At 62.2% G+C, this 15,152-nt stretch overlaps 1 protein-coding gene across 2 annotated transcripts in view; it reads right to left on the bottom strand.

The window, feature by feature from the left end:
• Positions 1–1,384: 1,384 nt before the first annotated feature.
• Positions 1,385–15,152, bottom strand: part of VAV2 (vav guanine nucleotide exchange factor 2) — a 192,584-nt gene continuing 178,816 nt past the window's right edge. For both annotated transcript variants that reach the window (XM_066255787.1, XM_066255788.1), the window contains exons 21-27: positions 13,477–13,551; positions 12,609–12,661; positions 12,134–12,250; positions 10,303–10,390; positions 8,478–8,601; positions 6,416–6,570; positions 1,385–3,379 (exon numbers count right to left, since the gene is read on the bottom strand). In XM_066255787.1, coding sequence (XP_066111884.1) covers positions 3,332–3,379; positions 6,416–6,570; positions 8,478–8,601; positions 10,303–10,390; positions 12,134–12,250; positions 12,609–12,661; positions 13,477–13,551 — 660 coding nt within the window. In that variant the 3' untranslated portion in view covers positions 1,385–3,331. The remainder of the gene's footprint in view (positions 3,380–6,415; positions 6,571–8,477; positions 8,602–10,302; positions 10,391–12,133; positions 12,251–12,608; positions 12,662–13,476; positions 13,552–15,152) is intronic.

The raw sequence follows: 15,152 nt of genomic DNA, 5'->3' as shown, positions 1-15,152 counted from the left end.
ATGACACAAAGCTGTGATCGTCCACAATGGGCGACGAGGGCAGAGCCTGGGGCCCAGCAAACAAGAGGCGGTCACCTGGCCAGGCTGCCTGACCCCACCTGGGGTGGGGGGCACATCCATGGGTCCCTCCTCTGCTGAACACGCGGACTCGCTGACGAGGGAGCGAAAAAACACATGTGCACGCAAGTGTGTTGCCAAGAAACTACGCTTTAGAAGCGCGCCCACAAGTCTGTCTTCTAAGAAAATGTGTCAGACCAGAATGTCGTCACGGCTGCAGAAGCAGAAAACTGCTTCCTCCCCGAGTGCCCGTGGCTTTTTCCCTCCGCAGGAACTGAAATCTGACCATTTAGCGTGTGCGTGTGAGTGAACCGAGGGCCATCCACGCAGAGTGTTTCCAAAGCAGAAGCAGGCTCGGAGTTAAGCCTCAGGGACCCCACTGTCACAGGCACCCTTCGTGTGGGTCAAGGCGATTGACCCATCACCGAGATGCAGCTCGAGGGGCCTGCCCACCTCTCCGCCAGGCTGACCCCTTGAAGAGCTGGCATCGACCTCCTCACCCCACCCCATCTTCTCTTCCTTCTTCTATGGTCATCGGACTAGGATAAAGCCTGTGTTCCCCACAGTCCTTTGCAGCCAGGTTGCAGCCAATGGGAGGCGCTGGGTGAAACTTCCAGGTGTCTGAAGAGCAGGGTCGTGCCCCCTTCCCTGTCCTTTCTCCTTCTCACTGGCTGGTGTACGGATTCAGGGACTGGAGCGGACGGCCCATCCTGGATCCGGAGGTGAACTTGGGCAGCCACACATAGGGAGGGGGGACCAAAAAACCCGCCAGAAAGACCTGAGCCCTGGACACCATGAGGCCAGCTGTAGCCCAGGGTCAGTACCCAGACCTATTAGGTGAACGAGAAATTACCATCTCTCATCTTGGGTTGTCCATCACGAAGCCAGATTGAAATCCCACCCAAGTCAGCCTTGCGCTCATGTGGAACCGAGGTTGCGGGTCGTGTTGCACCAGGGAGGGGGACGGGGCGCGCGAGGGCAGGGCTGGAGTTTGACTCCATCCAGACGGCGGAAGAGGGTGCGCCGTCCTCTGGTGGCCGCCCGAGGGCTCCGCGGGACGCTGCCTAGGAAGCCCGTGGGGCCGTGCCGGACCGGGCGATGGGTGGGGGGCATGGGAGGGGAAGCACCCGGTTGGTGGCCCCCAGCATCGCTGTCTCTTCCAGGCCCAGAGGCTGGGCCATCCCAAGGCCTGCGTCTGACACAGGCATGTCCCGGGGCGCTGGCGCAGACCTCGCTGGGGAGGAGGGATCTATCCGGCCACGCCCTCCCCAGCCCCACCCCCACCCCAGCCCCACCCCCACCCGCCAGGAAAGGTCAGCAGCCACTCCCGAAGAAAACAACTTGGGTTTATTTGTAGTAAAAATTGTGGTGTGAAAAAAAACCTGACGGCAAATGTACAGTCTGTTGCACGTGGGGTCGCCTCCAGCTGCAGCCCCAGTCCCTGACCCACATGCATCGGGCTCCTCCCACCCCGTGTTCACAGCTCTCTCGGGGCCCAGGTCCGAAGCCCTGTCCCAAGGGGGTCCTGTCTCCGGCCAGAACCACCAGCACCCCTGCCCGCCTGCCTGGCCCTGGCCCTCTGTCCCCTCTGCCTCCAGCGGGGCGGACACCAGCCACACCCAATCCGCGGTTCAAAACAGACAAAACAGGGCAGCACATTCACAAAAACCAGGCTCTAAATGACATTTTTTTCAGTGTCTGTTATATCCTGACGACCGGCTTCGCAATGACCTCAAATATACATCCTTTCCTCGCCATTATAAACTCTCTTCCTTAGTATTCACAGATAAGATAACGGGAGCTTTGGATGAAATAATTACAAACTTCTTCCTTTAAAGAGCAAACAAGCCAAACAAACAAACAAAAAAAACGATAAAGAACAGAAACGGTAAACAAAAAAAGGGGGCTGGTGGGTCTCCCCTCCCATCCCGGGCTCGTGTGCAAAGTGCTGGGTGCACCCCGATCCCAGGGACCCCTCCAGAGCTGGCTCTTCCCCCGTCCCCTGCTCGCTGGCCCCCAAAGGTGGTCCTGTCCACCCTCACTCCTCCAGCCCCTGCGGGCCGCCTTCCCTCTTCACCTTGCTGCCCACCACCCAGGGGCCCACTCCCCACTCCAGGATGCTGGAGGCTGCAGGGCTGACCTCAGAGGAGCACCCCACCCCTGCCTGACCCCTGCTCCCGGCACAGGGCTATGCCGCTGACCAAAGGGAGGCGGGGACAGAGTGTCACTAGGTCTCATGCAACAGCCAGGCAGAGAAAACCGGGTGGGCCAAGCCAGTGAGAGGTCAAGGCCAGGAGCAGCCAGGAGTGGGTGTTAACAGGGGTGGCACACGCCCAGTTCATGAGCTACAGGAGCTCCTGGAAGGGGGACTTGCCAAGGGTGAGAACCGACATCCTGTGCAAAGGCCGGGGGGACGCTCAGGGACCACCGTGCAGGACAGAGGAGACCCCGAGGGCTCCCCCACACCCCGGGCACGGGAGCAGCGGGGTCTCCCCCTGGAGGGGAACGTGAGCAGCAGGGACAGAGCGAGGGAAACCTGGCTCCTTCCCGCCCGGATCGGGGTTTACAGATGTCTCCTGGCAGCAGGGCAGGACAGACACGCCTTGGGTTCAGGGCAAAGACAGTACCATTGACCAGGGAGTAGGGCCGGCAACTTCCTCGTTCCCAGGGCTCCCTCCCCAGACGGGGACTTGCTCTGGGGCCTCTGCATGCCCCCGGAGCAGAGGGAAAGGAAGAGGCCGTGGGGGGATGCACAGGCTCAGCGCCACGCTCCCCCACCCCCCACCCCCACGCTGGGGCTGCAGGGGGCTCCTGCCTCGAGGCCCGGTCACCCCTGAGAGCAGCAGGAAGGAGGGCTGAGAGTCCAGGGGCTGAGCAGGAAGGCTGGAGGGAAGGCCCCTTCTGCTGCCCCCAGCCCTCCCCGGGACAGCATCTCGCTGCTCACACCTAGGCTTCTTCTGAATGCCGTCTCGACAAGACTGGGGCCGAGATGAGCCCGGCCTCAGCGGTCACCCAGTGTCCGGCTGGCCCGGCTTTCCTCCACGTACAAGAGGCGAACCCGGCAGGCCACCGCGGGCAGACCGGCTGGGGTGTGGGGAGGGGGTGGTTTGCGTTTAGGACTCTGGACACCCTTCCCCGTCCCTACGGGCTGTGGGAAGACTGGGAGGTCAGCAGGCGTTTTTGCCTCTCTGTGGGGGTCACGGAACGGGAGATGGACTTCCGAGCTGGAGCGAGCCTTCCGAGAAAACCCTCGGGTCCTTCCGTGCTCCTGCCGTCACTGGACACCCTCCTCCTCGACGTACGTTGAAGGAAACCAGCCGACCTGAAAGAGATGTCGCCCGGGTCACGCACGTGTGTGTCGAGGGAGAGGGTGAGCACGGCCGGTGTGTCGAGGGAGAGGGTGAGCACGGCCGGTGTGTCGAGGGAGAGGGTGAGCACGGCCGGTGTGTCGAGGGAGAGGGTGAGCACGGCCGGTGTGTCGAGGGAGAGGGTGAGCACGGCCGGTGTGTCGAGGGAGAGGGTGAGCACGGCCGGTGTGTCGAGGGAGAGGGTGAGCACGTGTGTGTCGAGGGAGAGGGTGAGCACGTGTGTGTCGAGGGAGAGGGTGAGCACGTGTGTGTCGAGGGAGAGGGTGAGCACGGCCGGTGTGTCGAGGGAGAGGGTGAGCACGTGTGTGTCGAGGGAGAGGGTGAGCACAGCCGGTGTGTCGAGGGAGAGGGTGAGCACGTGTGTGTCGAGGGAGAGGGTGAGCACGGCCGGTGTGTCGAGGGAGAGGGTGAGCACGGCCGGTGTGTCGAGGGAGAGGGTGAGCACGGCCGGTGTGTCGAGGGAGAGGGTGAGCACGGCCGGTGTGTCGAGGGAGAGGGTGAGCACGGCCGGTGTGTCGAGGGAGAGGGTGAGCACGTGTGTGTCGAGGGAGAGGGTGAGCACGTGTGTGTCGAGGGAGAGGGTGAGCACGGCCGGTGTGTCGAGGGAGAGGGTGAGCACGGCCGGTGTGTCGAGGGAGAGGGTGAGCACGGCCGGTGTGTCAAGGGAGAGGGTGAGCACGGCCGGTGTGTCGAGGGAGAGGGTGAGCACGGCCGGTGTGTCGAGGGAGAGGGTCACGCACGTGTGTGTCGAGGGAGAGGGTGAGCACGGCCGGTGGGGAAGGAGGAACTCTTCAAAAGACTACGCCAGGCCCTGGCCGGTTGGCTCAGCGGTAGAGCGTTGGCCTGGCGTGCAGAAGTCCCGGGTTCGATTCCGGGCCAGGGCACACAGGAGAAGCGCCCATCTGCTTCTCCACCCCTCCCCCCCTTCCTCTCTGTCTCTCTCTTCCCCTCCCGCAGCCGAGGCTCCATTGGAACAAAGATGGCCCGGGCGCTGGGGATGGCTCTGTGGCCTCTGCCCCAGGCGCTAGAGTGGCTCTGGTCGCAACACAGCGACGCCCAGGATGGGCAGAGCATCGCCCCCTGGTGGGCAGAGCGTTGCCCCTGGTGGGCGTGCCAGGTGGATCCCGGTCGGGCTCATGCGGGAGTCTGACTGTCTCTCCCCATTCTCAGCTTCAGAAAAATAGAAAAAAAAAATATTAAAAAAAAAAAAAAAAAAAAGACTACGCCAGCCTCAGAAAGGAGGCTGAGAGCCTGGTGCACCCACGGCCCAAGACCAGGGGTGACCCTGCAATGCACCAGCCCTGAGCCATTAAAGATGAATCTGCTCTCTCTCTCTGTCACCCAGAAAAAAGAAAAAAGAAAAAGCAAGAAAAAACAATCCCCCCCCCTGGAGGGAAATGGCTTGATCCAGAGCATCGGTGTGTCCCACACAAGCTCAGCGTTCGATCAGGGTCAGGTGACAGGACTCACGGTCTCCAGCTCCTCCCGACACGGGGGCCTGATCACTGGGAACGCGGATGACGTTTAACGCCTACATTTCAGAAAACCGGTGAAAACACATGCAGCGCGTTGTAGCAGAGCACTGAAATCGGACGCAGAATAAAAATCCCGGAATTGAAAAGAGGGGCTGCAATCAGAACCTAGCAGGGTTTTCGCAGCGGATTAGACAAAGCAGAGGAGGGGACTGCGGACGTGGAAGACGGGCTGATGGAAGGGGACCCGATGGAAAACACGTAGGACGGGGCGATGACCGCAGGCCACAGCGAAGACACCCGATAACCACGTGACTGGGGCCCTAGACGGATAGGGGGCAGGCACATCATCTGAAGAAATTCCCCAAACTGGGCCCTAGCTGGTTAGCTCAGTGGTAGAGTGTTGGCCTGGCATGTAGATGTCCCAGGTTCAATTCCTGGCCAGGGCACACAGGGGAAGCGACCATCTGCTTCTCCCTCTTCCTTTTTCTTTCTTTTCTTTCTTTCTTTCTTTTTTTTTTTTTTTTTTTTTTTTTGTATTTTTCTAAAGTTGGAAACGGGGAGGCAGTCAGACAGACTCCCGCATGCGCCCAACTGGGATCCACCCGGCACGCCCACCAGGGGGCGATGCTCTGCCCATCCGGGGAGTCACTCTGTTGCAACCAGAGCCATTCTAGCGCCTGAGGCAGAGGCCATGGAGCCATCCTCAGCACCCGGGCCATCTTTGCTCTAGTGGAGCCTTGGCTGCGGGAGGGGAAGAGAGAGAGAGACAGAGAGGAAGGAGAGGGGGAAGGGTGGAGAAGCAGATGGGTGCTTCTCCTGTGTGCCCTGGCCAGGAATCGAACCAGGGACTCCTGCACGCCAGATCGATGCTCTACCACTGAGCCAACCGGCCAGGGCCCTCCCTCTTCCTCTTTCTATTTCTCTCTCTCTCTTCCCCTCCTGCAGCCATGGCTCAATTGGCTTGAGCGAGTTAGTCCCGAGCACTGAGGATGGCTCCACGGACTCCGCCTCAGGCACTAAAATAGCTCTGGTTGCAACAGAGCAACAGAGCATCGCCCCCTAGTGGGCATGCTGGATGGACCCCGGTCTTGGGTGCATGTGGGAGTCTGTCTCCCCTCCTCTCACTAAAATAAATAAATAATAATAAAAGAAATTCCCCAAACTGATCAAGGGTATCGAGCCGCAGGTGACAGTCTCTCCACGTCTCATGTGGGATGAACACAGAGAAAGGGATCTTCCTGCAGGGGATTCTCATACAGGAAAAAAATGTGTGAGTGTGTGTGTGTGAGTGTGTGTGTGTGTGTGTGAGTGTGTGTGTGTGTGTGTGTGTGCGTATGTGTGTGCGTGTGTGAACACCTGACCGGGTTACACGTCTGTAGAATTCAAGACACGTGACACCATTTGGGAGGAAAACGGAGACAGTGGAAGACGGTCAGGCCCGACGCCGTCTGGGAAGTAGAAGTGCCACCACTTCCAGCTCGTCCCTCAGGAGTCGGCGCAGGGCCGGCCACTCACCCGGCCGTTGGTCTCGCCCCGCCACCAGCCCTGGTCGCCGCCGATGCGGCTGTAGATCTTCACCACGTCGCCTTCGCGCAGCGAGAGCTCCCGCATGTCCCGGGCCGCAAAGTTGTACCTGGCCACGGCCGTGCCGATGACACGCGGCGTGAACACTGTTGGGGAGATGGGCCGGTGTCACGTCGCCGCGGGGCGGGACCTAGTCAGGGCTGGGGGGCCCTCGGACTGAGCTGGGTCTCCTCCAGGCGCACAGCCCTGTGCCTGGGGTGAGGGGACCCAAGGCCTCCGGAGTGACACCTGGGCCCCTATCCCAGGGCCCCTCCCTCCTCCGTAGGAGCCCAAACTGTGGTCCACGGTCACCACCCCACGGGGGGGCCATCGCAGGCAATGACCATGCTCATGGGGACAAAAGCAGATGCCAGAGCTCTGGCCGTGACAGCTCCCGCGAGGCCTTCCTATGTGCCTGGTGCATGGGTGTCACACGGCCAGTGGACAGCTGAGTGACCGCTGCCCAGCTCCACCCTTCAGTCTGACAGAGCACCTGGATGGGGCCCCAGAGCGTGGCACCCGACCTCCCTCATGTCCCCAATTCTAGATCCCCAAGCCAAACGGGAAACCCAGCTGGTCCGGCTCAGCCCAGGAGTCCTGACAGACAGGTGACGATGACAGTGACAGAGGGGCAAGCACACACAGCCGCTGGGGAGGGAGAGCTCTGGCTCTGGCAGCGGAGGGCCGTGCGGGCGAGGCCCCCGAGACCCCCGAGACCCCGTCCCCCTGGCCCCTAGTCCCACAACTCCTCCAACAGCGCCCAGAGGGCCAGCCCGGGTCCAAGCCCACCACCCCCCACCCCCCGAGGGCGGCCGCCTGGCTCTGAGCCGCTACCACAGGCAAAGCTCTCAGTGGGCAACGAGGGCGATGATGGTGTGAAGCTGGGGAGTGGCATGCAGGGTGAGCGTATCAGAGAGGAGGCGGCAGCGGGGGCGGGGGGTGTTAGTGCCAAGCCCAAGGGGGCCCTCCAGGGGCAGCAGCAGCCCCCCACCGGCCTGCCGAGCCGCCTCCTTCCTGTCCCGAGCCCGCGCCCCCTCCCCACAATGCTGAACAGCCAGCTGCAGGCAGCGTCTGTGGGCCAGCGGGCAGCCCAGGCCAGGCCCGCCAGGCCCGCCAGGCCGCGGCCCCCCGCCCCGAGGGCAGCGGTACCTGACCAGAAGGGAGCAGAGGAGCCCTGAGAAGCAAAGCTGAGGCCCTGAGGGCTGAGGAAGGAAAAGTTGTAGGAGGCGCAGGGAGCTGCAAAGAGGCGAGAGAGAGTGTGAGGGGGCGGGGGAGCATCCACACAGCCAGCCCGCGGCCACAGGCGGAGGGGCAGAGGGACAGCCGCGGGGGCCCACCCGGGCACAGGCACGAAGCCGCTTCTGAGCTGCCCTCACTCCGCCTCTGTGCCTGCATCCCCGAGAGCAAACCCAGACCACCTCCTCCAGGGGGCGGGCTTGCACCGGGATTGACAGGGGCCGGAGCCCAGCCCCTGGCTCAGCCCACAGTCGGCGCTCTCCTGACCTGCTCTGCCCGGGGAGGGGGGGGGGACCCCTGGTCTGCAGGACCCTGTAGGCTGGAGGAAGCAGGGTAGCTCTGGAGTGAGACAGGGCTGGATGCCGAATACATGGGCCCACCCTGCCCGGCTCCAAGCGGCCCCCTGGCCTGGCTGTAGGGCCCTGTCTGCACACAGAGGTGCTGGGCACAGCGGGGGCATCTGAGGTCAGGTGGCACCTGTCCTGTGCTCTTCCCCACGCTGACCTCTGGGCAAAGGCACAAGACTCGGGGCAGTAACTCAGAGCTGGCATTCCCCACCTATCACCTGAGGCCACCAGGGCACCCCGGCTTGGAGGGTGCTTGTGATGGGCTGGCGGGGGCCAGGGCCACCGCTCCCTGGGGTGGGGGTCAGAAACGGGCTCCTGGCCTAGGTCAGCGTGGCCCACAGAAAGCCTTCCTCAAGGGCAGGTGGGCAGTGAGGGCCTCAGAATGGACACCTCTAGGTGAGCAAAGGTATGCCGGTGGGCCTGGGCATTACCTGGGGACCGGCTGGAGGCCCTGGATGCTGCACGTTCTCGTGACTTATAGGGGTACTTGAGCGTGGTGTCCAGCTGCTTGAAGCTCTCCTTGAGAGAGTGGCACTGGTAGTACTCCACCAACTCCTGCAGGACACACATGCTCACTGGCTGTGGCCACTGCCTCCAGGCAGGCCTCCCGGATGCCCAGGCTTCCCTCGCCCACCTCCTCAGGTTCACTCAGGGGGCTCCTCTCCTTGACCCTCAAGAACTCGCTCCCTTCTCCGCCTCCCCCAGCACTAGGCCCGGCGTGCATAGTTAGTATCTCAGATTCTGGACAATTTCTGTCCCCGAGTTTTGGGCAATTTCTGTCCCAAATGTTCCCAAAGGAAAAATCCACGAAGTGCTGAGACTGAGGGACAGGAGAGCTCCCTGCAATACTCTTTTTAACGGAGAAAAGTGGGAAATCCCAACGTGTCCAACACCAGGGAAGCGCTTCTAGAAAGAACAGCTTAACTAGGTGACCGAATGCCCTGTGGGGACCAGCAGGGACAGAGGAGAGAGGTCTGAGTGCAGAATTTTCAATGTGCTGAAGGGCAGGCTGGACACACGGGTCAGCCCGGCCGAGGGTTTGGTCTGAGCCTCCCTCGAAGCTGCCGGGGACTCGCCCCACGACGGTGGGGTTGGTTTTTCTATTGGGTGGGGTGAGGGTGTGTGGACACTTCCTTGTTCTACTCTGTGCTCCTCTGTGGCCACTGTGGAGTCTAAGAGCTCCGAGTCTCTAGTCAGATGGTCTCAGTACGTGGACCACTTGTAAGAGAAAAAGTAAAGGTTCTAGTTTTTAAATCTTTGTGTTGTTTTTTTTTTTAAGAGCGGCAGGGAGAAAGAGACAGGAACATCAAGTTGCTCCTTTATGTCCTGACTGGGGAATCGAACCAGCAACCTCCGTGCTCTGGGACGACACTCTAGCCAACTGAGCTCTCCCCCCAGGGCTGAACCCTTTGAGCAGTGAGTTTTTTTCATGCTCACTGACCCTCGGGAGTGAGTTTTTTTCCAAAAAATAAAATTAGTTCCAGTTCCAGTTTTATTAACTTAAAATCGTGTTTGATAACCAATTTATGGAAACAAGAAAAACATACATTGGCTTTTTTTTAATGCCATACACATTTTTAAAATACATTGATCGTACTCTGGATGGTCAGGAGGCACGAGGACGTACATGAACGTTCGTACTACTCAAAGGGTCCATTTTCATTGGCTTTTAGAGAGACAGAGAGAGGAAGGGAGAGAGGGGGAGGGGAAGGGAAGCATTTGTTCCACTCAGTAGTGCTTTTTTGTTTTTTTTTTTTTGGTTGCTTCCCATGTGTGTCCTGACCGGGGATCGAAGCCGGAACCTTGCTGTTTCGGGACAACGCTCTTAACCGACTGAGCTAACCAGCTGGGCCTAACATCATCTAAAGAAGGACGATGCCATTGCCTGCATTCCAGCTGGGCTGTGTGTGACTGTGGGTGGGAGAGAGGCAGGTAGGGACGGGGTACTGCTGGAAGCCGTGTGTGAGGGTGGCTACAGGCCAGGTTCTGGACGGAACCTCACTGGGCCACAGTTTCTGGCTCTAGCTAAGCGGGAATGGGCTTCTGGGCTACCAGGTGGCCGAGGCGGCTGGTCCCTCCCCGCCCTGTCCACTAGGTCAATGCACCTGGCCCTTTGGGGGCTTTGGGGGACAACCCGACTCAAGGAGCTGTAGGGAGGCCCTGACTACCCTCCTTGGTCCAGCCACAGGGGGAGGTCAGGGCCCTCTTTTCCCCCTAACCGGGGGCCAGGCTGACGAGAGCTACGGAATCACATACCAACAGGCTTTCAAATTTCTTTGCTTCCGTGATGTGGATCCAGCTGTCTTTCTCCACCACCTTAATGTGCTTCACCTCGTCATTGAACCTGGATGGAGCACACGGGCCACGGTGGTCACTGCATGGGCCGCACGGCCCCCAGCCCCCTCGGGGTCCAGGCTCACACACGTCCACAGGAGCAGTGATCCCACCCTCGGCCCTGGGCTCACGCCTCCTGTGCACAGCATGGCCGCTTCCTTTCAGCTGGCTCCGACCCCACCGGGTCTGAGCCTGTCTCCTACCCCTTGTCCGTCTATCTGTCCTTCCGCCTTGCCTGTTTTAAGTCCAAACTCCCCATCAGCCTACAAGATCTCAGGCCCCTCCGCCCGCCCACTCCTCCATCCAGCCCCTTCCTGCCCCGGTTCCGGGTTCCGCTCCATCCATCTCTCCTCTGCGCCTTCTGCCTCCTGGTCTCCCATCCCCTGGGGGCTCATGGCCGACTTCTAAGTCAAAGGTCGGACCTTGGCCCGGGAGGCCTGAGGGGGGGCAGTGCCACCCCAGGTTTGACACTGTCTCCTAACCGCCTCCGACTCCACACCCTCCGCCCCAGCCGGCCTGGCCTCCGGCTCTTCCTCGGCACGTCCAGCACAAGCCACCAAGCCCCGGTGCTGGCTGTCCCCTCTGCCCAGGTGCCACCCTCACGATACCCTCCCGTGTCCTCAGGTCTCAATTCAAAGGTGACCTTGTTGGCGAGCCTCCTCTCACCCCCCGCTCCCCAAGTACCACCCCACTCCATCCAGCGAACACCAAATCCACACAGGACACCACAGGAAAAGAAAAGGGCATGCCAACGTTCCTTTATGGTGACAGATGCTAAAGCTTTCAACAAACAGAATCTCTCCCCACACTTGCACCTGCACCTGCACCTACACCTGTACCTGCACCTGTACCTGTACATGCACCTACACCTACAGCTATACCTGTATCGACACCTGTACCTGAACCTGCACCTGTACCTGTACATGCAACTACACCTGTAACCTGTACCTGCACCTGTACCTACACCTACAGCTATACCTGTATCTGTACCTGCACCTACACCTACAGCTATACCTGTATCTACACCTGTATCTGTACCTGCACCTACACCTACAGCTATACCTGTACCTACACCTGTACCTACAGAAACCAAAGCAAACGCATAGAAAGGACTTTTAGAACACAGCTAAATGGGACACCCCAGGCCTGCCAGGTCAGTGTGACACAGGCCACTCTGTCTGGGGCTCTCGACCAGGTCACGACAGACCAGAGTCCTCTATTCACTGGCCCGTGCCCGTTGCCCGAGACTCCTGTCCAGTGGGTGTCCTATGCTAATGCTGACCAACCACCTATCAGCTCTGTCTCTTGGAGAGAAGACAGCAGATCCCTACTGGGGCAGCTCTGGGCACAAGGCACCCAGACTGGAGGACACTGGCTGAAGCTGCAGGACAGCAGCCATGTGACCCCCTGTCCCGTGCTCTCCGAGGCCCACCCATGGGGTCACGGGGACGTCCCTGACCCCTCACAGCATCCCTGCCTTGTTTGGGCGACTAAGGTCGTCCAGTCCCCGTAACCTGAAGACATCCAACCCAGCTCACGGGCTGCCGTGGGCTGACAGCAGCCGGGATTGTTCACGCTGGTCCCGGGCCAGCTGGGAGTGGAGACCAATGGGTAATCTCTCTCCTCAAAACTGTCCGGTTTGGACAAGACATTCCATGGCCACCCGACCCAACAAACCCCAGTCCTGAGGGCTCTGAGGGTCAGCAGGGCATTGGAGGCACATCCCCTGCTAGCCCCCCAGGCCGGCACGTACTTGATGCTGATGGCGAAGCGCTCTGCCTCGGCCGGCCGCTCCCTGACCAGGTAGGTCCCGCTGGCGTGGGACTTGAGCAGGTTGTCCGTCTGCTGCCTCTCCATGTTGCCTGCGAACCTGGACCGCAGGGAGGAGTGAGGCTCATCACACCAACACCACCTATGGGGGCACCCAGCCCTGGGCGACAGCTCTAAACTGTATAATAAGCCCAGGAGAGAAGGCCCCGCCCCTGCGGGAGAAGCCCCACCCCCTACCTCCCAGAGGCCTGGCGATTGGGCACTGAGGAATGAGTAGCCCTGGGCGACAGCTCTAATCTGCATAATAAGCCCAGGAGGAGAGGAGGCCCCGCCCCTGCGGGAGAAGACCCACCCCTTGCCTCCCAGACGCCTGGCGATTGGGCACCGAGGAATGAGTAGGGCTGGAGACAGCTGAGAACCCACACCCCGCAGCCCCCAGGCCACGCAGGTCCACTCACCAGGGGTAAGCACTGTAGTCAATCTCCCGGGATGGCAGCCGGCCAATAGGCGGCTGGCAAAAGAGAACATTGAGGTTAATGCCCACAGCGGCCATCCACAGCGTGGGGGCTGGAGGAGGCTTGTCAGCAGTGACCCGAGCCTTGGGCCCTGGAGCCACTGGCTGCAAGGACCTGAGGCAGTGACTGAGACTCAGCCCCTCCGCACCAACGTTCAGTAGGTTGAATGAATGAACAGTAACCACCTAACTGCACCTCCTCCTCAGAGGGGGTGTGGCCAAAGGCTGCAGACCGCAGCAGTGGACATGGGGCGTACCCCACGGCTCTTTGCTACAGACAGGCGCTGGGGGTGGGCGGGGTCTTGGTCTGCACATAGGCAGGTGGCTACTGTCCAGACCCTTCGCTGTGGCCCACCCTGGCTCTGGCCACCTCGCTGGGCCACAGGCGGGGCAAAGCCTCACGGACAGTCTATCCCCTCCCCACCTGCCCTAGGCCACCCGGTGTTCCTGACAATCTTCCTCTTCTGCTGTCTGGTCTCCCTTGGCCCGCTGGCAAAGCCTGTCCCAAGTCCTCAGCGTTTTAACGCTTCCTCACTCCCCTGTGGGCAGTGAGACCGAACAGTGCCGGGCAGAGGGGGCCAGAGACCAGGCGGGCTGCTGGGGCCAGCGTCTTAACACCATGAAAAAATGCAGCCCCCAACTGGCCGGGTCCTTCCCACAGGAGGGTGTCCTGTCCCTCGGCCCCCACCCATCCTCTCTGGGTGCAGCCTGAGCTTCGGGGCCAGCTCACAACGGCCGCTGAGCAAGCATGTCCGGACTGGGGACACAGCTCTGGGAGCCCCGGCCACAGAAGTCTCTGGGGACATGCTCACCCTTCCATCCACGGGACAGGGCTTCACAGACGTGCTGGGAAAGTAGCCTGACTTCCTGGTTTGCACCAGCCGGCCCTGGGAGAAGACAGAGGTGGTCAGGGCCGGCGGGGCGGGGCCGGGCCCGGCCGTGGGAGTGGGGACGGGAAGGGGGAATTTTAGTGTCCACTGTTTCCTAAGGACAAGGATAGGGTAAGGGTAGTTCCTGAGACGTGTGTGGCAGCATCACCTCCCGGCGGTAACCTCCGTTGACCTCATAACCATTGGGGGAAGGAAGGGGTGGGGCGTCCCCACTTCACAGGTCAGAACACTGAGGCCCACGGAGGTTAAGCAGCTTGCTGAAAGCCGGTACTAGAGCCCCACCTCCTGGCTGCTGCTCCCTCTTCTCTCCGCTGCGGCTCTCCCTGCCCCCTCTGCCTGGAGGAGCCTCCCCAGTGCTCCCAGGATGGAACCAAGGTAGGAAACAGACGTGGACACCAGGTGGAGGGCCTTCTCCGTGAGGGGACACTGCGCTCCCCCCAGGGACAAGCAAACGCCCCGGGGAACTCAGACATGACAAACCTTGCCAACAGCCCCCTTCCCTGCAACCCTGCTGGTCTCGCCCCGAGCTGGCCCTGCCTGGGGGTACAGACCGCTGTGCCTCTGCCCCGGGGCAGGGTGGGGGGCACGGGGGCCTCCACCTGGCAGGGCCAGGACCCACCTCCCACCCCTGAGACTCGGGGTCCCCTCTGCCCCAGGGCGGGGTGGGGGGCGCGGGGGCCTCCACCTGGCAGGGCCAGGACCCACCTCCCACCCCTGAGGCTCGGGGTCCCCTCTGCCCCGGGGCGGGGTGGGGGGCGCGGGGGCCCCCACCTGGCAGTGCCAGGACCCACCTCCCATCCCTGAGACTCGGGGTCCCCTCTGCCCCGGGGTGGAGTGGGGGGCGCGGGGGCCCCCACCTGGCAGGGCCAGGACCCACCTCCCACCACTGAGACTCGGGGTCCCCTCTGCCCCGGGGCGGGGTGGGGGGAGCAGGGCCTCCACCTGGCAGGGCCAGGACCCACCTCCCACCCGAGACTCGGGGTCCCCTCTGCCCCGGGGCGGGGTGGGGGGCGCTGGGGCCCCCACCTGGCAGGGCCAGGACCCACCTCCCATCCCTGAGACTCGGGGTCCCTTCTGCCCTGGGGCGGGGTGGGGGGCACGGGGGCCCCCACCTGGCAGGGCCAGGACCCACTTCCCACCACTGAGACTCGGGGTCCCCTCTGCCTCGGGGCAGGGTGGGGGGGGTGCGGGCGTCCACCTGGCAGGGCCAGGACCCACCTCCCACCCGAGACTCGGGGTCCCCTCTGCCCCGGGGCGGGGTGGGGGGCGCTGGGACCCCCACCTGGCAGGGCCAGGACCCACTTCCCATCCCTGAGACTCAGGGTCCCCTCTGCCCCGGGGCGGGGTGGGGGGCACGGGGACCCCCACCTGGCAGGGCCAGGACCCACCTCCCACCACTGGGACTCGGGGTCCCCTCTGCCCCGGGGCGGGGTGGGGGGCGCTGGGGCCCCCACCTGGCAGGGCCAGGACCCACTTCCCATCCCTGAGACTCAGGGTCCCCTCTGCCCCGGGGCGGGGTGGGGGGCACGGGGACCCCCACCTGGCAGGGCCAGGACCCACCTCCCACCCCTGAGACTCGGGGTCCCCTCTCCCCCGGG

The sequence above is a fragment of the Saccopteryx bilineata genome, chromosome 2, assembly GCF_036850765.1.
Source record: "Saccopteryx bilineata isolate mSacBil1 chromosome 2, mSacBil1_pri_phased_curated, whole genome shotgun sequence".
NCBI classification, from domain to species: domain Eukaryota; kingdom Metazoa; phylum Chordata; class Mammalia; order Chiroptera; family Emballonuridae; genus Saccopteryx; species Saccopteryx bilineata.
The sequence above is the reverse complement of the archived record's forward strand: the minus strand, read 5'-3'. Positions and strand labels throughout refer to the sequence as shown.